Source organism: Anolis carolinensis, chromosome 2, assembly GCF_035594765.1.
Source record: "Anolis carolinensis isolate JA03-04 chromosome 2, rAnoCar3.1.pri, whole genome shotgun sequence".
Classification (NCBI taxonomy): domain Eukaryota; kingdom Metazoa; phylum Chordata; class Lepidosauria; order Squamata; family Dactyloidae; genus Anolis; species Anolis carolinensis.
In genome coordinates, this window is record NC_085842.1 from 24,227,292 (window position 1) to 24,253,509 (window position 26,218).

The following is a 26,218-nucleotide window of genomic DNA, read 5'->3' on the forward strand; positions in this document are numbered from 1 at the left end:
GTCCAGTCTTGAGGTTAACATTGTATGCCATACCATCTTTAGGCCCTTAGCTTTAGGCACAGTGCCTCCAATTCCCGAACCTCCCAGACATTCCAGAAGGATACCAAGGTCGAAGAAAAGCCACTGAGAAATCTAGAAGCACAAACAGCGTTCCACAACCCTTGTCAGTGTTAAGATGGAGATCATCAGCTGAAGTGATCGTAGCAGTCCTAAATACATATCCTTCTCTGAAGCCTGTTTGAAATGGGTCATGGAAGTGTCTGTCATCCAAGACTGCCTGGAGTTGGAGGGCAACTGCCTTCTCAATCATTTTGCCCCCCCCCCCACACACACTGCAAAAGGTTAGAGACTGGTCAGTAATTATTAAGGTCTAGCGGATCTGGGGAAGGGCTTCTTCAGAAAGGCCTAACTACTGCTTATTTTAAACAGGATGGAATATTCTACTCCCTGAGAGATGCATTTGTTGTATTTGAGATTGAATTGCATCTCCTCCCTGAATGATCAACCAAGAGGAACAGGGATCAGGAAAGCGGGTCATCCTCGTTCCTTGTCCTAGCTGCTTGTCCATATCAGTGGTACTCACTAATGGAAACAGATAAATTACATTCTGTCAGACCCCTGGCTGCTGGGCACCAATAACCGTACACGGAGGCCAATCTCTATCTAATATCTTTATTAAGGAAATATATAAAAGCAATAAAAACAAGTGAAGAATATAGTTCAGAAGCAGACCTTTCAAATGAGGTCAAATATAGTCCAAAAATGTATTGTCCAATAAATGATATTAGAGTTCAAAGTTTTAATCCACTTGACCAAAACACACACTTTTGCCAAGCAAAAGTGTGGGGAATTGACAGAGTCTTAGAGTCCAATGAAGCTTGACAACAAGGCTGGAAATAAACTTGGTTCTTGGCTAGGTCCGTGACTAGAAACAAGGCAAAACGTGAAGCGTGGAGCAGGGTCCGTGGTTAAACAACAAGGCAAGGCAAAGGCTTGGAAACTTGATCCGGGAAGCAAGGAACTGGGGTTACGAAGTCCACACACGATCTCTCTCCTGAAGCTGATCAATTGACTCCGCAAAGAATCTCCCGCGCCAAACACCTATATTGGGTCTCGTTTCCCGCCAATAAATCTCTTTCCCTAGAGAACAAGAAGCGAAACCCAACTCTGTCCAGATGCAAGACTCCTTAGAATTTCCCAAGGGAAGCAGGCCTAATCAGCTTGTTGTTTGGCAGCGATCCGTAAACTCCTCCGTTGGGCCTCTCTCACTCCTCTGTCTCTAGAATAAGATTCCTTCCTGGGAAACGGAGGGGAGTTCTGCCCAAGGCCTGTTTCACTGAATTCTTGAGGGCAAACATCAACATCCGGCAGGTGAAGAGACTCCGGCTCTTGTTGAACCGGCGAAAACCCCATGTTTTCGTCTTCATCTGCCACAATAGTACTAGGAACAGGACTACAAGGCATCACACATTCAAAGATATTAAAAGAACTAGCAGAAGTAATTTTGGAACCGTGTTGTCAAAGGCTTTCATGGCCGGGGTCACAGGGTTGATGTATGTTTTCCGGGCTGTATGGCCATGTTCCAGAAGTATTCTCTCCTGACGTTTCGCCCACATCTATGGCAGGCATCCTCACAACCCAAATTTTGGAACCACTTTGAGAATGCCTAGAGAACAGGACAAGTACCAGCAGGCTGGAGGAGTGAAAATGTTCCTGTTTTAAAAAAGCACGTTTCCCAATGGCTCCTCTTGTATTAGATGTATTTGACTATCTCTAGATGTTTCTTCTTTTCATATTCTATATCCCATTGATTTCACTCAATAAAAACCTTTAAAATAATCAATGTCAGGATAGAATGCCTGCTTATCAAATTTGCAGATGATACCCAGATGACAGAGTCAGAGTCCAAAATGACTTATCAGATTAGAGAGCTGGCCCAAAACAAAGAAAATGAATTTAAACACAGAGAACTGTATGGCATTGCACTTGGGTGTGTGTGTGTGTGTGTGTGTGTGTGTGTGTGTAATGTTACTGTAACCTTCCAATGAAAACTAAATGTATGTTTCTCTACAGGTTTTGATGGGTCTCCGTCAGGATGATCTGGTGAAGGAGAAAGAAAAGATTCTTGTATATGAAGAAGAGACAGAAAAGGAAGCCCAATACTTGCTGGTAAGTATAGCAGTAAATGTGATTACAAAAGTAACATAACTTAAAACAATGTGTAAAGATCATGTTCTAAAATGCATCTTCATCATATAAATCTTTGGATGGTGTGAAGACTGATCATGAATCCCACGCTGTGACCTTGAGTGAGTCACCAATTTTCAGCCTCAGAGGAAGGCAAAGGCCACTCACCCTCTGAATACGTCTTGCCAAGAAACCCCCATGATAGATTCATCTGAGGGTCACCATATCCGTTGTACCCCAGAGCTGGAACCCTTCTGCCCATAAAACACCACACCAGCTGAGTATTATCAGCAAGCAGTTTATTAAAGAATATATAAGAAAGCCAAGCAATAAAAAGGATTAAAGGTTGTAGTCCAAAAAGGCTTCTTCAGAACAGTAGCAATAATCAACGACTTCCAAGATACAGGAATTAACCACAAGATAAAAAAGGTAAAGGTTTCCCCTGACGTTAAGTCCAGTCATGTTGAACTCAGGGGGGTTGGTGCTCATCTCCATTTCTAAGCCGAAGAGCCGGCGTTGTCCATAGACACCTCCAAGGTCATGTGGCCAGCATGACTGCATGGAGCGTCATTACCTTCCCGCCGGAGCGGTACCTATTGATCTACTCACATTTGCATGTTTTCGAACTGCTAGGTTGGCAGGAGCTGGGGCTAACAGTGGGCACTCATTCCGCTCCAGGGATTTGAATCTGGGACCTTTTGGTCCACAAGTTCAGCAGCTCAGCGCTTTAACACACTGTGCCACCAGGGCCCCCCAACCACAAGATACGAGATGGCAAAATCCAAAAACACAAGGCAATATAAATCCAATAATCAAGGCATAAACTCCAACTCCAATCCAACCCCAAATAGGGAAACAAGTTGTCCAGGAACACATGGCCGCTCTAAATGAATTCAAGTCCCCAGGGCCAGATCAACTACATCCAAGAGTATTGAAGGAACTAGCGGAAGTTATTTCAGAACCACTGGCAATTATCTTCGAGAGTTCTTGGAGAACGGGAGAAGTCCCAGCAGATTGGAGGAGGGCAAATGTGGTCCCTATCTTCAAGAAGGGAAAAAAGAACGACCCAAACAATTACCGTCCGGTCAGCCTCACGTCGATACCAGGCAAGATTCTGGAAAAGATCATTAAGGAAGTGGTCTGCAAACACTTAGAAACAAATGGAGTCATTGCTAATAGTCAACACGGATTTAGCAAAAACAAGTCATGCCAGACTAGTCTGATCTCTTTTTTCGATAGAGTTACGAATTGGGTTGATACAGGGAATGCTGTGGATGTAGCGTACCTGGATTTCAGTAAGGCCCTCGACAAAGTCCCCCATGACCTTCTGGCAAGCAAACTAGTAAAATGTGGGCTAGACAAAACTATGGTTAGGTAGATCTGTAATTGGCTAAGCGAACGAACCCAAAGGGTGCTCACCAATGCGTCATCTTCATCATGGAAAGAAGTGACAAGTGGAGTGCCGCAGGGCTCCGTCCTGGGCCCGGTTCTGTTCAACATCTTTATTAACGACTTAGACGAAGGGTTAGAAGGCACGATCATCAAGTTTGCAGACGACACAAAACTGGGAGGGATAGCTAACACTCCAGAAGACAGGAGCAGAATTCAAAACGATCTTGACAGACTAGAGAGATGGGCCAAAACTAACAAAATGAAGTTCAACAGGGACAAATGCAAGATACTTCACTTCGGCAGAAAAAATGGAAATCAAAGATACAGAATGGGGGACGCCTGGCTTGACAGCAGTGTGTGCGAAAAAGACCTTGGAGTCCTCGTGGACAACAAGTTAAACATGAGCCAACAATGTGATGCGGCAGCTAAAAAAGCCAACGGGATTCTGGCCTGCATCAATAGGGGAATAGCGTCTAGATCCAGGGAAGTCCTGCTCCCCCTCTATTCTGCCTTGGTCAGACCACACCTGGAATACTGCGTCCAATTTTGGGCACCGCAGTTGAAGGGAGATGTTGACAAGCTGGAAAGCATCCAGAGGAGTGCGACTAAAATGATTAAGGGTCTAGAGAACAAGCCCTATGAGGAGCGGCTTAAAGAGCTGGGCATGTTTAGCCTGCAGAAGAGAAGGCTGAGAGGAGACATGATAGCTATGTACAAATATGTGAGGGAAGTCATAGGGAGGAGGGAGCAAGCTTGTTTTCTGCTGCCCTGCAGACTAGGACACAGAACAATGGCTTCAAACTACAGGAAAGGAGATTCCACCTGAACATCAGGAAGAACTTCCTCACTGTGAGAGCTGTTCGGCAGTGGAACTCTCTCCCCCGGGCTGTGGTAGAGGCTCCTTCTTTGGAGGCTTTTAAGCAGAGGCTGGATGGCCATCTGTCGGGGGTGCTTTGAATGCGATTTCCTGCTTCTTAGCGGGGGGTTGGACGGGATGGCCCATGAGGTCTCTTCCAACTCTACTATTCTATGATTCTATGATTTGGTAAACTGGAACCAAGAAACTAAAACGCACTTGGAATTAAAGAACAGGAATTTGGCAGGACAGAAACTAGGCTTGAGCGATCCATGAAAAAATTGATTCTAAACTCGTTTCAAAAGTAGGGGGCGCCAGCGTTTCGTTTCTGATGTCATTTCCGAATTTTGCCCCCCAAAAAATTCGAAATTAACGAAAATTCGTTAGTTTCAAAAGTAATTCGTTAATGGCGGACGCGCATGCGCAGTGGCCAAAAAAAACAGCACGAGGGGAGATTTTACAGGACTCTCCCACCCTCATTTTTTGAGTGATCTTCTTCAAACTTGGTACAGTGGTAGAACACATTTAACACTGATAGCTCACCAAAATTTGGAACGTTTCCCTTATCCTCTGATTTTTGGCGAATTTTCATAGCTTTTATAATAAACCATTTTTTAATAATTGCAGAAATCTGTTCCTGGTTTGAAAGTCTTATTTCCTGTTAAATTGGGTTGTCTTTACTGTGAAAGTCATTCTTCTACTTCAGAAACTTTGTTTTTGTGGCTGAAACTTTGTGAAATTGGTGTGTGTGTGATATATACTGTATAGATAGATAGATAGATAGATAGATAGATAGATAGATAGATAGTCCCTGCATATGTGTGTGTGTGTGTGTGTGTATAGGTAAAGGTAAAGGTATCCCTTGACGTTAAGTTCAGTCATGTCTGACTCTGGGGGTTGGTGCTCATCTCCATTTCTAAGCCCAAGAGCCAGTGTTGTCCATAGACACCTCCAAGGTCATGTGGCCGGCATGACTACATGGAGTGCCATTACCTTCCCGCCAGAGCGGTACCTATTGATCTACTCACATTGGCATGTTTTCAAGCTGCTAGGTTGGCAGAAGCTGGAGCTAACAGCGGGCACTCACTCTGCTCCCGGGATTTGAACCTGGGACCTTTCGGTCTGCAAGTTCAGCAGCTCAGTGCTTTAACACACTTCGCCATCGGGGCTCATGTATATATAATATACATACACATACACACAATGTGGAGAATATGTGGAAAGGTAGATAGATAAGTTGGGAGCCACAGCGAAGGCACCTTCCTGGGAGCAAGGTCTAATAATAATAATAATAATAATAATAAATCCCTTACAATATCCAAGATGGCTCACTGCTACAGAATCTTGGGAGCTTTAGTTTGGTATGGTACCATTATTGGCAGAGAAAGCTAAGCTGTAGGAGTTGAAATCCAATCATTTATCCTCCCTATAGAATCAATTTTATATGCATTTTTAGCTACAGAAAAGCTAAAATCAGGACAGTAAAAGAACAACACCCAGAAAATGGGAATTCCAGACAGGAAACAATCAGGGCCAGCTAATACCTCCCAACAAAGGATTCCCCCAGGTAGGAAGCAGCCAGGCTTTGAAGCTGCAAGGCTATTCAATGCTAATCAAGGTGACCAATTGCAACATTCACACTTGCCTCCCACAGACAAGAGTTCTTTCTCCCACCCTGGACCTTCCACAGATATATAAATAAACCCCACTTGCCTAGCTTCGCACAGACGTCAAAACCTCTGAGTATGTCTGCCACAGATGTGGGTGAAACGTCAGGAGAGAATGCTTCTGGCACATGGCCATAGAGCCCGGAAAACTCATAGCAACCCAGCCAGTAGGCTGTTGCTGAACAACCTATGAACTTTTAGCATTAAAGGAAAAAATGCCCAAGATTTTATCACTTAATACTGTTGGCATGTCTGGAGAAGAAGAATAGATTGCTTCTATACCAGGCAAGGGCAAACTTTGCCCATGTCTGGAGTTAGGAATTGTAGGAGTTGAAATCCAAAACAATTTGACAGAAAACTGGGAGTTGTAGTTTGGCATGGTACCTTCTGCAGGGAAGGCTAGGGACTTTGTAAAACTACAGCTCACATTACATGGCACTGAATCTGTTGCAATTGAGCTGGTGCCATAATCCTGTCCGGGAGATCTCCTCAGTGGAGATATCTCTTAAAGGGATATCCTCTGGCTCAAAGGATTCCGTTTAGGAAGGCAAGGCAAGCCTGGTTCTGGTATTCCCCTTTAAGCCAGTGGCTGGAAAGTCTGGAAAGAAGCAGCGGCTCCAGAGGAGAGAAGGCCAAGCGCAGGCAGGCATGTCTCTTCTCTCTTCCCTCCCTCCCTCCCTGCTTCTCTCTCTCTCTCTCTCTCTCTCTGTCTCTCTCAGAGAGAGAGAGAGAGAGAGAGAGAAGCAGGGAGGGGAGAGAGAGAAGGGAAGAGAGCAATGCGGAAGGCTTCTACGGGGCCGCGTCTCAATGGCATTTTTAAAATGCTAGAAGATTGATGGCCATGCCTCTCCCTCCCTCCCTCTTCCGCTCTGATTGGCTGAGAGGCATGCCAACATGGCTTCTCCTCTCAGAGGGGCTACAGCTACATCCGAAGACATCAGAAACAAACGAAAAAAAGGTACTTTTATTATTCAAATTCGTAATATTTGTAAGGCAGTGAGCAGATGGTTCAATGTCAATTCAAAAGTAATTATGAAACGAATTTTAAACGAATTTAACGAACTAACGAAAAATTTGCTCAAGCCTAACAGAAACCACGAAGCTAAAAATCCAAAACTTAGAACATGAACTTGGCATGATTGACTTGAATCACCAATGTTGAGCCCAATGAAGCAAAAGGCTTTCCCCTTTCCCTTAAAAAGCCTCCTGCTGTGAGAAAAACACATTTCATTTCATCTTTTCACCAAATAATTTATCTTTCCGTTTTTCTTGAAGATAAACTGATCTTCGGAGGACCTGGGAACTCTCTGTTTACAAAAGTCTTGCAGTTTATCTGCCAGCTCATTAACCTCTACATCTGTATCTACATATGACAAATTCTCTTCAGAAAACTGGCCCCTTTCAGGAACGTGGCCTTGAGCCTCCGGTCTCTGTTCTGCAGAAACCTCTGGCTCTGTGGCTGGCCTGTCAATACCATTATCCACATTGTAATCAGACACAGGCCCAGAAACCTCATTGACATCAGACACATCAGACACTAGTACAGGCTGGACTACAACAATAAGAGGGAACTGCTTGAAGTCACACAATAACAACAAGAAGAGTGAGTTTTACCTGATCGTTTGTCATGAAGTCTCTGTTGAAATTCCAGAAGCCCTCCCTATTTTTCAATTCAGCAACTGTATTTTAATGTAATACCATATATACTCAAAGATAAGCCAAGTTTTTAAAGCCCTTTTTTAAGCTGAAAAAGCCTCCCTCAGCTTATAATGGGGTCAAACCGGGCAACGGAGCCTGGAGGTCATCGCTTGCAATATATTAAATATTTCTCTCCTCTTACCCTCCCTTATTAGTGTGTTTTCTTTTCCAGTCAAAAGGTAGGGAAAGGAGATATATTTTATATTCTCCTTTTTTGTATGACCCTCTTTCAAATCCACCTGATTTCCTGGATTTTTGTGTGTGTATCTAAATGTATTAACTTTATATGTGCATTTTTGTTTCCTTGGAAGTGTTCACTGGCCTTTGTAAGCCCTATAGATTTATAAATGTGTTTCTGTATATGCATGTTTCTTCTGAAGTCTTTGAAAACCATATATATCCATTAATCTTATAAAAGCATCTTCTCCTGCAATATTTGTTATTCTGTCCTACAGATATATAGGCATTTCCTCCTGCAAATCTTTGCAATCCCAATGTGCATATATTTTATATATGAATTTCCCCCTCATGTTTGTAGATCTTTGCAAATCCTATATACATATAGATATCTAGAGATTTCTAAGTACCTTTATATCTGTATCTATATGTATATATTATTTTTATATGAATTTTATTAATTTTTATTTATTTACAGCATTTATATTCCGCCCTTCTCACCCCGAAGAGGACTCAGGGCGGATCACATTACACATATAGGCAAACATTCAGTGCCTTTTAACATAGAACAAAGACAAACAAACATAGGCTCCGAGTGGGGCTCGAACTCATGACCTCCTGGTCAGAGTGATTCATTGCAGTTAATTGCAGCAGCTGGCTTGCTTTCCCGCCTGCGCCACAGATATATATCCTACAGATATATAGGCATTTCCTCCTGCAAATCTTTGCAATCCCAATGTGCATATATTTTATATATGAATTTTCCTCACATGTTTGCAAGTCAACCCCCAGAGTCGTACATGACTAGACTTAATGTCAGGGCAAAATCTTTAACTTTTTATCTATATAGATATGAATATAGATATATAGGGCTTGCAAATATTGCAGGGGAAATGCACATATTGAAAGAGGATTTGCAAACATTTCGGGGGGAAAGCATATGTGAAATTAGTATATACAATTAAAGATCTATATCTAGCCCGGTGCCTCAGCTTATATTCGGGTCAGGTTGCACTCGAGTATATATGGTCTCATTTACTTGCTTTTCTATGTATTCACTGCAGAAGCAGACAAAAGCAAAAATTGAAAAAACCTTAGAAGAAATCACAGAAATGCGGCAGTTTCTGGATAAACAGGAAAAATATCTCCAGGCCGAGATGGAGGAACTGGAGAAGCAAATTACAAGGAAAAGAGATGAACACTTAGTCTTACTTTCCCGGGAACGTTCCTCTCTGGCAAGTCTCATCCAGGAGATGAAAGAGAAATGTCAGCAGCCACCTGCAGAACTGCTGCAGGTAAGACTGGGAAAAAGAAACTAGCTGCAGGCCAAGGGAAAACTAGATCTCTCTCTCTCTCTCTCTCTCTCTCTCTCTCTCTCTCTCTCTCTCTCTCTCTCTCTCTCAGTTGCATAGTGAATGAATGAATTGTTTATTGTACTAGCCATAGGCCATGACATCAGTAGTATACAACCTTTATAAACACTTTCCAATAAAAACATTAAAACTTATTCAAAAATTAAAACTAGCTCTTTAAAATTATGATAGCAGCAACATAACAATGACAGTGTCTGATTTATATCATCCCAAACCATCGCCATTTCCATTTCTGACCTCAAGTATGGATTTTGCTACCTTAGCTCTGATCTTTTGGGCTGCAATTGCAAATGTGGCAACCTTTAGTGTTATATTTTTGGAATAATCTGCTAGCAAGTCGCAGATCACAGCAGATTGTTGCCATGCTGCCCTTTCTTCCAAGAGTGTTCCTAGGAGATTTTTCCTAGGATCATTATACAAGAGGCAATGTAGCAGATAGTGTGTTAGATCTTCTTTTTCCCCTGTGCCACAAATGCAAAGTCGTTGGACATGGGGGATCCCTCTGTATCTTCCCTCTAGCCAGCTTGATGGCATTGTTTGGAAGCGCAGGGCTGTAAATGCTTTCCTCAGGACTGCAGATGTTAAGTCTTGAAAATATTGCTGACAATATTGGTCACTCTTTAGTCGGGGATACCAGGTAGAGAAACCTTGCTGTTTACTAATCTGCAGGTTGTCAGCCGCATCCATCTCAAAGATTTTGTCTCTAATCGCCTTCTTGTCCAGATGCATTAGAGTTGTTGTTGACCCATCAAAATACTGATGTAGCAAGGCTTGCCAGTATTGAACCCATCCTCCTCGCTTATAGTGTTCTATCATGCATTGCTTTGTTATACTCTCGTCCTCCATTCCCAGAAGTCTCTTCCCGTATGAGATGTTAAGCTTATGCATTCTGGCCTTAAGTGAGGGAAGATCCAATTCAAGCCTTAACAAGGCAGCTGGAGTCCCAGGGGGAAGGGCTAAAAGAGCTCTTGCAAACTTATTCTGAATACATTTAACCTGTTTTGTATTACCCTGTCCCCAAATTTCTACTCCGTTGAGGTAAAATCTTAGCAGCAAAAATCTTTACTGTGGGACATACCAAGGAGCCTCCCTTTGTTTTCCCAAAGGCCAGGATTGATTTCACTGACCTCCAGGCAGATAATTTGGCTGCCTCTATATGGCTCTTCCAGTTACCATTATATGAGAAGTGTATGCCCAGGTATTTAAAGCTATGACACTGCTCTATTGAGTGGCCATCCAATTTCCATTTATGTATTTGCTTCCTTTTGGAAAATACCATCACTTTGGTTTTAGAGTGATTGATCATCAGCTTCTCTTGTTCACAGATTCTACTTTTTAACTGTGTTTTCTATGTATATTGTAAGCCGCCCTGAGTCCCCTGATGGGTGAGAAGGGCGGGGTAGAAATGATGTAATAAATAATAAATAAATAAATAGTGACCTCAAAAGTCTCCAGAGACCTATTTGCGTAGTTGACAGGAGAGCCATATCATCTGCATACAACAAGACTTGGATTTTCCTACTACCTCCTAATGGAGGGAAGTGGTCAGGGGAGCTCAACTCAGCAACAAGATTGTTTACGTAGAAATTAAACAGAAAAGGTGCTAGCAAACAGCCTTGCCTAACTCCTATTTTTGTTTCAATGTTGCTCGATAGCTTGCCTGACAGACCTAACCCCACTCTTAGGTCTGTCCCCAAATATAGCTGATGCAATAACAACAACAGTCGTCTATCCACATTAGTCTTTGCCAACTTTGCCCACAAACGCTGTCTGTCAATTGAGTCAAAAGCTGAGGTAAAATCCACAAATGCAGTGTGTAGGCACCCCTTTGGTTTCTTCAGACTATTTTGGATTAGGTGCGAAAGCACAAAACATTGGTCTATTGTGCTTCTGCCTTGCCGAAATCCGGCCTGTTCTTCTGCAATAATATTATTTTCCTCTGCCCAGCTATGTAATTTATTTAACAGACACCTACCATAGATTTTTGACACTACATCCAACAGGCTAATAGGTCTATAATTGCGTGGGTCCGTCCTATTGCCTTTTTTATATAGAGGGACAATTATACTAGTTTTCCACCCATTTGGGATGATTCCTGTCTGGTTGATATATATAAACAGTCTGGCCAGGATAGGAGCCCACCAGGTGATATTACATCTAAACAATTCGGGAGGTAGAATATCCTCTCCTGGGACTTTTCCTATTTTTAATTTTTGAAGCAGGCCTTCGATTTCCTCTGGAGAAACTGGTGGCCAATCAGGGGGGTCAATAGCTCTAGACACATCCTTGGCAGTCTCTGGTTCACTGAATATTTCTCCAAAATAAGTTTCCCATGTGGATGCTGCAATTTGAGAATCTAAATGAGGTTGCAAGGGCCTTAGCCCTGAATGCACCATATTCCAGAATTTGACCTCATCCTTTTGCCTAACTGCCAGATCCAGCTTTATCCAATTTTGCCTGTTGAATTCAAGTTTCTTCCTTTTTAGTAAGGTTTTATATTGTGAACGGATTTCACTCAAGCTTTTATAGTTTTGTTCAGTCCCATTTTTGTTGGCTGCTCTGATGGCCAGGGATAGAATCTTTTTTTGGCTCCTGCATTCTGCATCGAACCAGCTTCCCTTAGTGGACTTGTTGACTTTAGTTGGTTCTGTGTGAATCAGGTACGGTTTAAGGGAGGTAATAATTTGCTGATAACCCTCTATTGGATCAATAGTACATTTGAGTATCTTATCTCTGCAAGTTTCCAGAATAGGTCCATTAAGTAGGTCTATAACCTTATCATTCAAGGGCTTCGACCACTTGAGTCGTCTGGGTCCCATGGAAACCAGGTTCAGTGGATAATTATTTGACACTCTGTACTGCTCTACATCTGTTTTTATGACTAGTTTAATGGGGTGATGGTCACTTTCTGGACGTATGTCCACTATAAAAGTTTTGACTGCTGGCAACAACCCAGGTGAGATTATAAAATAATCTAGAACACTTCCCCCCCTTACTGAGTGATAGGTGTATAGTCCGGATGATTCCTCTAGATGGCTGCCATTCATGATTAATAAAAAATGTTTATAGGCTAGTAAGAAAAGTTCCAGCCCATTCTTATTAAATTTCACATCTCTCGGGTTTCTATTAAGTGAGAATTGGTTCTCTAAATAAAACCCAAAATGCGGAGCTAGTTCCTCATTTGATTTTCCCATCCTCACATTAAAATCACCTCCTAAAACAATGTTCGTATTTTCCAAGCCAGAGGTCCTATCACCCAAGGCTGAGTCTAAAAACCGCCACACCTCTTTGGCAGAATACGCTGAATTTACTGGAGGCACATAGACATTAATACAAAATAAAACCTGGTTATCCTTGAGTTTTATCTCTACAGCTAATATATTCTTGTTAGACTGATTAGTCACAATTTGACACTCAGTGTCTAGCTCGACTGAAACAAAAACTGCTAAGCCCCCACAGCAGCGCCCCCATTTATGTTGCCTTGCAGCAGGCACTGCAAAACTTCTAAAACCCTGCAAATTAAGATTTGAGGTTTCTTCCACCCAAGTTTCCTGTAACATTATAATAGAGAACTCCTGTAAATATTCTACGAACTCTTTATCCACTAGTTTTCCGGCCCAACCAGATATATTCCAGGACAGAATCTTTAGCTCCTTTGCTGTTTTTGTTTTTATATGGTTGTTCAAGCCAGAATCAATTGGGTGTGATTCAGCATGCCTAAGTTCTACTAGTTTATTGTGCTGTCTCTTAATCAGATTTAATAACCCTCCTGTCCTCTGATAACTAACTATCTGGATATCCCTATTTTTGAGTGGATGAATAGAGTTTTCCTCTGCAGGGGACTTTGCCTTATCCTCTTTATTTCCAGGCACTGCAGGTGGAAAGAACTGAGTAATTGAGGTCTGTTTCAAACCACAATTTCTATTTGCTGGTGTAATTCTCATGTGCAGCCCTACCTTTTCAGCCCTGCTATATGTCCTTCATGCTTTTTTGGCAATTGACCCCTTGCCCTCTATATCAGTACCCATAGGAGCGTCCCAAGGGTATATAGTAAGGTCATTGTCATAAACCACACATGGATTAATAATTTGGGGTTTCACAACTTTCACAACTTTCACTTTTGGGGTCAGTGGGAAGTGATTAATGGGTGGATCTGCTCTTTCCTCAGGGTCCAAAAATCTGATCTCCAGCCAGTCTGTCCTATCCTGCACTGTTCTTTGCCATTCCCTTGGGCTGGTATGTCCTTCTTCATTTAAATAAAGCCTTTTGGAGTATATTTCCCTTAGGTGATCACTTAGTATCTGTAATCTATCTAGGATAGCCCAGTGCTCCTTTCTTGGCAAGTTCGCATATGCCTCTACCAGTGACTATTCCTCCAAGCAAAACTGGTTTCCCTGGCTGGGGGCACCTTTTCCCTCAATTGTGGGCCCAGCAGCTTGGACCCCAAGGGGGCTCACAGTTGCATAGTCGTTTCCGACTCTTCCTGACCTCATGGACCAGTCCACGCCAGAACTCCCTGTCGGCCGTCGCCGCCCCCAGTTCCTTCAAGGTCAAGCCAGTCACTTCAAAGATACCGTCCATCCATCTCGCCCTTGGTCGGCCTCTCTTCCTTTTTCCTTCCATTTTCCCCAGCATCATGATCTTTTCCAAGCTTTCTTGTCTCCTCATGATGTGGCCAAAATACTTCAGCTTTGCCTCTAATATCATTCCCTCCAGTGAGCAGCTGGCATTATTTTCTGGAGGATGGACTGGTTGGATCTTCTTGCGGTCCACGGCACTCTCAGGATTTTCCTCCAGCACCCAAGTTCAAAAGCATCTATCTTCCTTTGTTCAGCCTTCCTTAAGGTCCAGCTCTCGCAACCATAAGTTACTATGGGGAATACCATTGCTTTGACTATGCGGACCTTCGTTGCCAGTGTGATGTCTCTGCTTTTCACTATTTTATCAAGATTGGCCGTTGCTCTCCTCCCAAGAAGTAAACGTCTTCTGATTTCCTGGCTGCAGTCTGCATCTGCAGTGATCTTCACACCTAGAAATATAAAGTCTGTCACTGCCTCCACGTTTTCTCCTTCTATTTGCAAGTTATCAATAGGTGTAGTTGCCATGATCTTTGTTTTCTTGATGTTTAACTGCAACCCAGCTTTTGCACTTTCTTCTTTCACTTTGGTGATAAGGCTCCTCAGCACTTCCTTTTTCAGCCATCAGAGTGGTATCATCTGCATACCTAAGGTTGTTAATGTTTCTTTCAGCAATTTTAACTCCAGCCTTGAATTCCTCAAGCCCTGCATGTCGCATGATGTCTTCTGCATACAAGTTGAATAGGTAGGGCAATAGTATGCAGCCCTGGCGCACTCCTTTCCCAATCTTGAACCAGTCTGTTGTTCCGTAATCTGTTCTTACTGTGGCTACTTGGTCTTTATACAGATTCTCAGGAGACAGACAAGGTGACTTGGTATCCCCATACCACCAAGAACATGCAATAGTTTATTATGATCCACACAGTCAAAGGCTTTAGAATAGTCAATAAAGCAGAAATAGATGTTTTTCTGAAACTCCCTGGCTTCCTCCATTATCCAGCAGATATTGGCAATTTGGTCTCTCGTTCCTCTGCCTTTTCTGAACCCAGCTTGGACATCTGGCAACTCTCGCTCCATGTATTGCTGAAGTCTGCCTTGCAGGATCTTGAGCATTACCTTACTGGCATGGGAAATAAGTGCCACTGTACGGAAGTTTGAGCATTCTTTAACGTTTCCCTTTTTTCGGTATGGGGATATAAATTGATTTTTTCCAATCTGATAGCCAATCTTGTGTTTTCCATATTTGCTGGCATATGGCATGCATCACCTTGACAGCATCACCTTCCAAGATTTTAAACAACTCAACTGGGATCCCGTCGTCTCCTGCTGCCTTGTTATTAGCAATGCTTCTTAAGGCCCATTCAACCTCACTCCTTGTCAGGATCTAGGCTGCTGGGCACCAATAACCGTACACTGAGGCCAGATTCTATCTAATATCTTTATTAAAGGAATATATAAAGTCAATAAAAACAAGTGCAGAATAAAGTTCAGAAACAGACCTTTCAAAAGAGGCCAAATATAGTCCAGTAGAATATTGTCCAATGTAAGATATTAGAGTTCAAAGATTATATTCCAATAACCGAAACACACGCTTTGCCAAGCAAAGCGTGGGGAAAACAGTAAAGTCTTGAATCCAATGAAGCTTGACACAAAGCAGGAAATAACTTGAGACGTGGCTGGAGCTGTGACTAAAAACAAGGCAACTTGAAGCATGAACAAGATCCGTGGTAAATCCGTGGGTCAGGACAAGGCTTGAAACTAGGTTCAGGAAGCAAGGAGCAGGATTCGGAGTCCACACACACGACCTCTCTCCACAAGCTGACGAATTGACTCCGCAAAGAATCCTTCGCTTAGTTCCCCTATATTGGGTCTCTTTTCCCGCCAACAATCACTTTCCCTAGAGAACAGGGAGCGAAGGAAACCAGCTTGCAGGTGCAAGACTCCCCGGATTTTCCCAGGGGAAAAACTTCTAATCAGTGGCATATTTGGCAACAAGGCGAGCACTCCTTCTAAGTTTCTCTCTCGATCCTCTATCAGCCGTGTAGGCCCGTTGTCTCTCATAAGGGGGAGAGTTTCCACCAAGGTCAGGTTTAATTGGTTCTTGGACTAGAACTTCAGGCAGCTGGCAAGGTTCTGACTCTGACCGGAAATCTGAGGAAAACTCCATATTTTCCTCCTCATCTGCCACAATAGTGTCAGGAATCGGACTGCAGGGCCCATGAGTCATCACACTCCTCAGGATGTCTGGTTCTAATTCACTCACCACACCATCAAAGCTATCCTCTATATTATTATCCTTCCTATACAGATCTTCTGTATATTCTCACCACCTATTCTTGATCTCTTCAGCTTCTGTTAGGTCCCTGCCATCTTTGTTTTTGATCATGCCCATTTTTGCCTGAAATTTGCCTCCAATGTTTCTGATTTTCTGGAAGAGGTCGCTTGTCCTTCCTATTCTGTTGTCTTCTTCCACATCCATGCATTGCTTGTTTAAAAATAGTTATTTGTATCTTCTGGCTAACCTCTGGAATTGTGCATTTAGTTGGGCATATCTCCCCCATCGTTGTTTCCTTTCACCTTCCTTCTTTCTTGGGCTACTTTCAGTGTCTCAGCAAACAACCATCTTGCCTTCTTGGTTTTCTTTTTCTTTAGGACATACTTTGTTGCTGCCTCCTGAACAATGTTGTGGACTTCTGTCCATAGTTCTTCTGAGACTCTGTTTATTAAATCTAGTCCCTGAAATCTATTCTTCACCTCCACTGCATATTCACTGGGAATATTTGTGAGATCATATCTAATTGGTGTGTATATTTTCCCCATTCTCTTTAGTCTGATTCTAAATTCTGCAATAAGAAGTTCGTGATCGTGGTCTTGTTTTCACTGACTGGATGGATGTCCGCCACCTTTGGCTGCAAAGGATGTAGTCAATCTGATTCCGGTGTTGACCATCTGGTGAAGTCCATGTATAAAGCCGTCTTTTAGGTTGCTGGAAGAGAGTGTTTGTTATGCACAGTGAGTTTTCCTGGCAAAATTCTATCAGCCTACGTCCTACTTCATTTGGTTGTCCCAGACCATGCTTGCCTGTGATCCCGGTTATCATTTGACTGCCCACCTTAGCATTCCAATCTCCTGTAATGAAAATAATGTCTGGTGTGTTATCCAGTAGGTGCTGCAGATCCTCATAGAACTGATCTAATTCTGCTTCTTCAGCAGCTGAGGTTAGTGTGTATATTTGGATCCCTGTGATGTTAAACGGCTTTCCTTGAACTCGAATTGAGATCATTCTATCATTTTTTGGGTTGTATCCAATCACTGCTTTCGCAACTTTATTATTAACTATGAAGGCTACTCCATTTCTTTGGTGTTCCTCTTGTCCGCAGTAGTAGATCTGGTGGTCATCTTTTGTGAAGTGGCCCATTCCAGTCCATTTCAGTTCACTGACTCCCAGAATGTCTAACTTTAATCTTGACATCTCAGCAATAACCACGTCCAGTTTGCCCTGGCTCATAGATCTTACATTCCAGGTTCCTATATTGTGTTGATCTTTAGAACATCAGATTTGTCGTTCACCTCCAGCACCGTTGGCCGTTAGCCTTCCTTTCAGGTTTGAGCTAACTGTGTCATCACATCTGGGGCTAGTTGGACTAGTCCTCTGCTTCTCCCCAGTAGCATTTTGACCATCTTCTAACCTGGGGGTCCTATCTTCTGATGGAATACCGACATTTATCTGGTTGTACTTATCCATGTAGTTTTCATGGCAAAAATACTGGGGTGGGTTACATTACCTTCCCCAGAGATCGTATTTAGTCTGACCTCTCTGCCATTACCTTCCCGTCTTGGGTGGCGCAGTTTGGATAAATGCACATGCAGCGGAAGATCAACGAAGAATCACTGGCACCAATAAAGAGGCTGAAGCCTGTTTGGCTTTCTATACAAGATTTACTAACAAACGGAAAACTCTCAAGACGACATATACAGACAGAGCGCAGAGAGGCAGAGAGCAGAGGGTAGAGAGCTAACAGATAACACAGTAAGCTATTTATAACCACCTCTGCTGTCTGATGCAATACACAGTTAACTCTTTACACACTCGCATAGTGGACAGCAGACAGTACATGATGCAATCTCCAGCTCACATTGCATCACTATAACTCAATTACATTTAAACAATTCTATATACAATCATTCCCACTTCAACACCCTGCACGGTATAGCTCATGGCTTCATCGAGGCACTCACGCCCCAGCACCCGTCAAGGTAACAATCCTTTGCATGGGGGAAAACTAGATACAAAACTGTAATATTTTGGAAGTAGTTTTTCTGGCATGGATAAGATTCATTACAAAATTTCTTCTCTTTGGTTATTATGGAATTAACTAGGCATTGTATTGTTAAGCTCAGCTGCCTGCATTTTCAATTTGCTTTTATGTTGTTCTAGAGAGAGTGCCCTGGGCCCATTTACACAACACAAATATAGCACTATATTTCCTTTTAACGGCCATGGCAACATCCTATTGAATCCTGCATTTCCAATTTAGCACGGGGGATGTAGGAGTCTCAGCCAGAGCACTCTTGTGCCTTTTCATACTACACATCCTAGGGTTCCATAGCAATTAAAGGGAAATAACCATTATATTTGTCTAGTTTGATGAGGGCCCCCAAAGTTTATCAGCTATATCAGCAATGACATTCTTCTTCTTTTGTTCTTCTCCACTCTAGGATGTGAGGAACCTCTTGCAGAGGTAAGTGGATCTCAATCCTTTCCATTAAATGTAACAGATGGACACTGTGATCCTCTGGTGCTCTGTGGAAGAAAATGAAGGCCTCTAACAGTTCATAGATACAAATGTTGCCCTGCTTTTGGACTTATGGCACTCTTGTCCCATAGCTAGTATCACAGCCATTGTGAAATCCCTACTCATTGTTTGTTATATTTGTTTACTCAGCAACATTTATCCTGAAATGGAAAGCTCTCCCTGTATCTTGTAAAAAAGTAATTTGCAGGAGTGTCCACCACTTCCCTTCCCATTGCTAATCTATGTTACCAACATTTGGTAGTACAGTAACCAATTTGGCAATAGGAGCAACAACAAAAACTGGTTGGAAGGGACGTGGATTCTGACTGAGATCCTAATATCTTCCATCACAATATTTCTACTGGACATCTGGCTATTACCTAGTGCATATTAACACATCTCTCAGCCAATTAGGGTGCTTGAGATCTGAAAGGATGACATCAGTGGTTCCCTTTTCCAGCAAGACAGAAATTGGTTTAAAGGGATTTAACATTTCCTGAAGGGATGGCAGTGGTTGTGGTGGAGGAGAGAAAGAGTCTGTCATAAAATGAGGACTAAATCAACGATGAAAACTGTCTTGCGTGCCTAAAAAATAGGTAATGACAGAACATAAAACTAGTGTAAGAAATGATAAAACAAGAATACAGCACTGTCTATTATAATCAGGGACTTTGTTACCTTAAATGGCATGCAAGAACATCACAATCAAAAACAATTCTTGAAAGCTCTTATTAGATTAATAACTTCTAAAGTAAATTGAAAGACCCTCAGAGAAAAAAAAAATCCTGTGTTCCTATAACAGAGCAGGGCACACACTTGACTTGGTTTTCTGCCAGGGATGGGAGGAAGGTGGCGGTGTGGAGGAGCTCACCATCGCTCCTTTGCCATGGACCGACCATCACCTGATCAGGTTTAGAATCACTGCGCTCCCTAACCTCCGCAGGGATGGAGGACCCAAAATGGTCCGCCCCAGGAGGCTTATGGATCCGGATGGATTCCTGATGGCTCTTGGGGAGTTTCCCGCCACCTCGGCTGGTGATCTCTTCGGCTGGTGATGCGTCCGAACGCATCTCCTCCTATGAGCCAGGAAGATCCCTAAGGTCATCTGGTGAGGCCCTGCTCTCGGTCCCGCCTGCCTCACAAGCGCGGCTGGTGGGAACAAGGGACAGGGCCTTCTCGGTGGTGGCTCCCCAGCTGTGGAACACCCTCCCCAGAGATATACGGAAAGCCCCAACCCTTTTGAGTTTTAGAAAAGCCTTAAAAACATGGCCATGTGCCCAGGCTTTTAACGAATAAATGATAAAGACGACCCAGACTGTTATATGGATAAAGTAGGAGGATATTGGACGAACGGATTTTAAGCATATGTTTTATGTTTTATATTTTATACAGTATTTAACTGGTTGTAATACATTTTTATATGTTGTTGTTTTAATGATGTGTCGGCATCAAATTGTTGCCAATTGTACACCGCCCTGAGTCCCTTTGGGTGAGAAGGGCGGGATAGAAATATTGGAAATAAATCAATAAATCAATAACGGGTTGTCGCACTGGTTCTGGCACCCAGTTCTGGCCTTCTCTGAACAAATCACCTTTCTGGACAAGTGCCAAGAACATCATTTGAAAAGAAGAGCAGTCCAGACAAATGCCACAGAGGGGACCTCCCTACTCATCCAAGAGATATCTGGGGAAAGGAAAGCAAAGAAACGGGTCCCAGGGAACTAGAGGGGTTAGCCTTGCTTTCACTCCTGCCCATTGGTCTAAATTAAAATGAAGTTAAAAATAGAGAGGCTCAGTTGACATCAAGAAAGGCGTGGGACTGTTGTGGTGGCCGAGGGGTAGAAACATGCACCAAAATTGCTTGTTTATCTGCACAGCTTACCCTTTTGAAGAGTTCTCAAAGTAAAACAACATCACACCCAAGCAGAAAAAAGTTCTCTAATTACAGGCACTTCCCAGGTTACAAACCAGATAGGTTCTGTAGGTTTGTTCTTAAGCTGAATTTGTATGTAAGTTGAAACAGGTACATTTAAAAAGTATAACTCCTGCCATCTATATCTACTATCTGTACACACACACACACACACACACACACACACACACACACACACACACACACACACACACTTTGGATTGCATAGGGAAGGGTTAACACTCCTGTGGTGTTTGTTTTGCTCTCTGTGTCCCTCACTTTCTGTCCCTGTAAGAATTGGATTTGGAAAATGTGGCTTGTTGTGGCAAAAAGTATTGGGGGCCAAATTTCAGTGGAAACCCCTTTTCCCCAGGATAACTCTTCCAGGAGTGAGTTTACTTTCCGAGGGATACATTTCTCTCACTTCCTGTAGTCTCACCCCCATTTTTAACTGTGAGTTGTTTGTAAGTCAATCTCGGGAACCACCTGTATATTTTAATGCCCATACATTCACTGCCACTAAGGCTGGCCATCTGGGGCACTTGAGAACCAAATGCTGTGAAGACAGCCCCATACAAGTCAATTGAACCACTGGCTTGAATCACTTGGATGCTTCACGAGGGAGCAAGGGTTGCAAGTGTCCCCTGTTCCTCACAATGTTCTTGCTTCTAATAGAAAACTTAGGGGATTCCTAGGCAGAAAACAAAGTTTCTTTTAAGCTTCCAAGCAAGGGCACCTTTTCTCGCACAAGCATTACATTGGCATCGATTTAGAAAAAGAAAAGAAATTAATATACATGGTCTTTCTGTTTTTGTGTGTTTTTTGTCCTTTACTGGTTGACTTTGGGGTTTTAGGAGGCAAACAGAGAAATCATCTCTTCAGCGTGTGCTCCTGAATTTCTTGAGTGTGCTTCCTACCTTAAGTTCCTTTATTTTCCCCTCTCAAGGATTCTAGATCCTGGACTAGATTTGTGGAGGGTTGACATTGTTTTTCTCCACTAGGTTTGAGGAGAAGCAAGCATCCGAGAAGCCAGTGGCTTTTCCTCCGAAGCTGAAATGGAAGATCTGGGAGTTTTGTGATCTAAATTCCTTTCTAGTTGCTGCCATGAAGCCATTCCGAGGTAAAGAAATGTGTCCACAAGGAGTTATGCTGGTCTCTGCATTGGCCAAGGAGGGAATATGGGAAACCTTAATTTTTGTTCCATTCTCATCACAGCTTGAGGCAGAAGCAGTGGGGCTTCTTTCTCCGGACCCAGACACCTTTTTTTTTTTAATAGAAGGACCCAGTTTTGTTCTGTGACAATGGCAGTCAATGTGCATGTGCACAAACACATACACAGATACCACTACTGGTTTATATGCATTTACAGGGATTAACTCAGTGAATGAAATAGATTTGTTTTTGAGTGTTATTTCTTTTAATAGTAAATTTGGTACCAGAGACAGAAACAATGTTGAAAAAATAGGGAAGCGTTCCAACACCACTGGAGGGCGGGGGAGAAGAGGAAGTTTATCATATTATAGCAAATGCTTAAATCCAAACTAACAATATGCACATGTGAAATGAAACAGATAAATTAAGTACTCTTTCCATTAGTACATGAAGATATTTTGAGCCTTCTAGAAGCCATTTCAAGGCCTCTGGCAAAGTGGATCCAGAATTTCCTTTTTTCTTTCTTCATTTCTTATGATTTCCACTTTAGTAAAGGAAGCTGGTGGTGGAAGCTTCCCCATTCTCCTCTCTCTTCCTGTGTTTTGCTGCTCAGACATGATGCCTAGAAAAAGTTTGCACAACTTATCTGTAAAACATAACAGAATCTCTTACTGAGGAAGATTCATGTCAAAAGCAAGTGTAGCCCTGCCTCTTTAGGCTTGTACAATTCTTCCAGTATAACAAACTAGTATTTGTTTCAGTTTCTTTTAAAAGGTGTCTAATAATAAACTCAATAATAAACTTTTATTTATATCCTGCCACCATCTCCCATATGGGACTTGGAGCGGCATAAAAATAGCACACATGGTGCCACATTACATATAAAATACAGTATATTTTGGGAAATTCTGGTTCCGTCTGCTACTGTTAAAAGCCTTGGGGTTGTGTTGTACTCATTGCTGACGATGGAGGCCCAGATCACTGCCATAAGCAAGCAGGCCTTTTTTCATCTTCGCCAGGCAAGGAAATTGCCATCCTACCTTTCGACAGAAGTATTGGCAATGGTAATCCATGCGACAGTCACCACTAGGTTGGATTATTGTAACGGCCTTCTGGCTTTCCGAAGACAAAAACCCAGAAGATCCAAATGGTCCAAAATTTGGCAGCCAGGCTGCTATCAGGATCATCTATAAGATCCCATATTACACTGATTCTGAAACAACTGCATTGGCTACCAATAGAACACCGGATCTCTTACAAGATACTGATCCTGACATTTAGAGCTCGAAATGGCCAAGGACCATTATATCTTAGGGACCGCCTCACTCCTTTTTTCCATCAGTGGTCACCTCGATCCTCCCAGGAAAATCTCCTATACATACCGGGCCCTAGGGAGGTACACCTGGAAGCTACAAGGTGTAGAGCCTTTTATCAGTGTAGATGGTCAGGGTGCGCGTTGGGTGGGTTTCTTCAAGCTCCATAAATCCTCTGCACACCAGCACCCTGATGAATTGGTTGCAATTGTCTTCTGTTCAAATGTCAGACTCAAACACATCTGTAGTCTGAAGTCCAAACATTTATTTCAATATCTATAATACATATTTACAAAGCATAGCTAAAGCCATCGCTCTGAGCTGGCATTTCTCTTTAGCCTCTCGCCTCGGCAGGCACCAGCTCAACACACACAGAGATAAGAAAGCACGTTCCTCAGTACGAAGGAAGTTGCGACCTCCAAAGCCAGAAATCATGCCTGATAGGTCACGGCAGGCTGTCATTGCTGAAACACACACTCTTGTACAACAGCAGAAAACACTTGATTTACATTTCATACACATACACATAATCCAACACCTTTTCGACCTATGCTCCAATTCTGTGGAACTCATTGCCTCCATATGTTAGAGCAATGTCGGAGTTGCAATCTTTTGTCAAAGCACTCAAGACTTGGCTGTTTGGTTGTGCATTTAAGTAAATCAGATCTAATTTGCCAAATAGTCACTGTTGAATGTTTTTATGTTGAATGTTTTATATTGTGGAATGATATTTTAAATTGTAAGTCGCTCGCAGCACTCTGGTGGAGAGCGACTAATTAAGAATTAAAGTGAAGTGAAGAAGTGAAGTGAAGTATATCAACATTAAAAATACAAAAACATATTTAAAACCAGACATATAAAATTGACAAAAATAAAATACAGCAATAATCATCAATTAAAAATCCATGCAATCAGTTTAACCTTCCCTGGCTAAAGAATAGTCTGGCTGCTATCTTAAGCATTATCAAAGGCCTGTTGAAGGAACCAAGTTTTTTGTTTTTTCTGAAAGTACTGTATTGTGGGGGCTTGCCTAAGTTCCTTGGAGAGGGCATCCCAGAGCAGGGGGGCCACCACCGAGAAGGCCCTCTCCCTCGTTTCCACCAACCGAGCTTGAGACGGAGGCGGGACCGAGAGGAGAGCCTCCTCTGCAGATCTTAGAGCCCATGACAGTTCATAGGGGGAGCTCTACTGTGAACTGATATTTTTCTGAACAATGTAATTTGGTGCCTAATTTTATTTATGTTTTCTTTAATTTTAGTTGCTTTCCTAGATGCTCTGTTACCTGGGCTAGAGCTTCAGAAAGGTAAATTTTCAGTAATGGACAACAGTCACAGGAGGGATGGTGCCATTTGCCTGGTGGCATTTCACCGAATCAATGTTATTCTCCCCTCCACGTCCACTCCTCCTATTCCTTTGGGAAGCCATTGGTTGTAATTTCATGGATCAGCACCAGGGATTTTTGCCATTTTTTGAAAATGTGTGTTTTGCTGAGGGAATTCCATGTTTTGAAAGGGAAATATCTCCTCTGAGTTTTAAAAAAATCTTGCAGTTACAATGTTACAGTAGAAAAGAACCATGGCACTTATATAATGAAATACCTCTAAAAACAATAATTAAAAAGAGTGAATGGAGGATAATACAATGATAGGATAATAGAATGATACTCATTGAGTAGCAATCCTGGGAAAAAGGTGGGAAAAAAGGGGTAAAATAAAAGTTAAAAGAGGTAAAATAAGAGTAGTAAATTATTCATTCTGGGACTGTTTTTGTTTATGTTTTCTTGTCATGTGATTTGATTGACAATTGGAGCAAAAGTGTTAATTAATGACCAGATTAATATATCATTCTGAGTAGAAAATCGTCATAAATGAATGCAGCAGCCACGTTGCTGATCAAAGCACCTTATAAGGAGCATATATACCCGTGGAATGTCCAAGGTGGGAGAAAGAACCCTTTAAAGACTGAGCAAAAAAAGGAGTTTCAGCGGGTGTTTCTTGTCACACAACCAGGTGATATGGTCTCTTCTGTACAGCCATTCAAGGGACAGAGGCCCTTTTTACTCCCAACAATCCAATTCAAAGGTGATGTTATCATATGTATTCACTCAAAATATTAATTGTAAAGGAATGCTAACTTGTCTTTCTGAGAAGAGACCAGCATTATCCTGTTTTCTAGACAGAACCCACATAAGTAGAGTTTGGAATGGGTGGAAATACTGGTTTCACAAGTAGTCTTTATCACAATTATAAGAAGGATGTTTTATTGTGAGCAGCATGAAGTTGATTCTGTGATGTATGAACCCTTTCTGTGCCAGTTCTTCTCTCAGCTCCTTCTGCTTCTCTTTGCTTTCCTTCATCTCTCTCTCTTTGTCTCCAACAGCAAATGTCACTCTGGATCCAGACAAAGCTTATCCCTGGCTCACCCTGTCTGAGGATCATAAAAGTGTGAGACTTGGAGACAAGCCTCAAGACCTGCCTGACAATCCTGAGAGATTCAGTGACCGAGCATATGTGTTGGGAAGAGAGGGATTCACATCCGGCAGGCATTTCTGGGAAGTTGTTGTGGAAGGGGAAGGAGACTGGTCTGTGGGGGTGGCCAGGGAATCTGTCAGGAAAAAAGGCCCTGTTGACTCTGGTTCTGAGGATGGGGTCTGGGATGTGGGCAAGTGGGAAGGTAAGTATCGAGGTGCCAGTCTCCCTTCTAGTACTGATTTCAAGCTGAGTGAAAAGACCAAGAGGGTCCGAGTCTGTTTGAACTACACTGCAAACCAGTTGGCCTTTTATGATGCTGATACGGGAGACCAGATCTACCTACTATCAGACCTCCCGTTCTCCGGAGAGACTGTCCTCCCATTCTTTTATGTGCATGATAAAGGCCACCTCAGAATCTCACCTTAAAGCAGGCAAGCCTCTTTCACAGGTCTTGTTCTCTAAACCTGGATTATAATAATATAAGGAGTTTATTAAACTCTTCTTGGAAAAATATTTTTAAAGTAAACAAAATGCTTTTAATGTTAATAAAAGATGATTTCATTGCTTGTAATCTGCCATTAAAGCTTTTGAGAGAGAATAGGACTCAAATGTTTTAATGAATAAACATAGATTATACAAACCTCAAA

At 42.4% G+C, this 26,218-nt stretch overlaps 1 protein-coding gene across 3 annotated transcripts in view; it reads left to right on the forward strand.

Moving 5' to 3' along the window:
* LOC103281750 (zinc finger protein RFP-like) overlaps window positions 1-26,218 on the forward strand; it is a 32,909-nt gene extending 6,691 nt beyond the window's left edge. Inside the window, exons 2-7 of one of the 3 annotated variants that reach the window (XM_062973619.1) lie at window positions 2,074-2,169; window positions 9,042-9,272; window positions 18,647-18,669; window positions 21,637-21,755; window positions 24,371-24,403; window positions 25,480-26,218. In XM_062973619.1, the coding sequence (XP_062829689.1) occupies window positions 2,074-2,169; window positions 9,042-9,272; window positions 18,647-18,669; window positions 21,637-21,755; window positions 24,371-24,403; window positions 25,480-25,997 (1,020 nt within the window). In that variant the 3' untranslated portion in view covers window positions 25,998-26,218. Of the gene's footprint in view, window positions 1-2,073; window positions 2,170-9,041; window positions 9,273-18,646; window positions 18,670-21,636; window positions 21,756-24,358; window positions 24,404-25,479 lie in introns of all 3 variants that reach the window. The other 2 variants (XM_062973618.1, XM_062973620.1) reach the window with 2 other exon arrangements.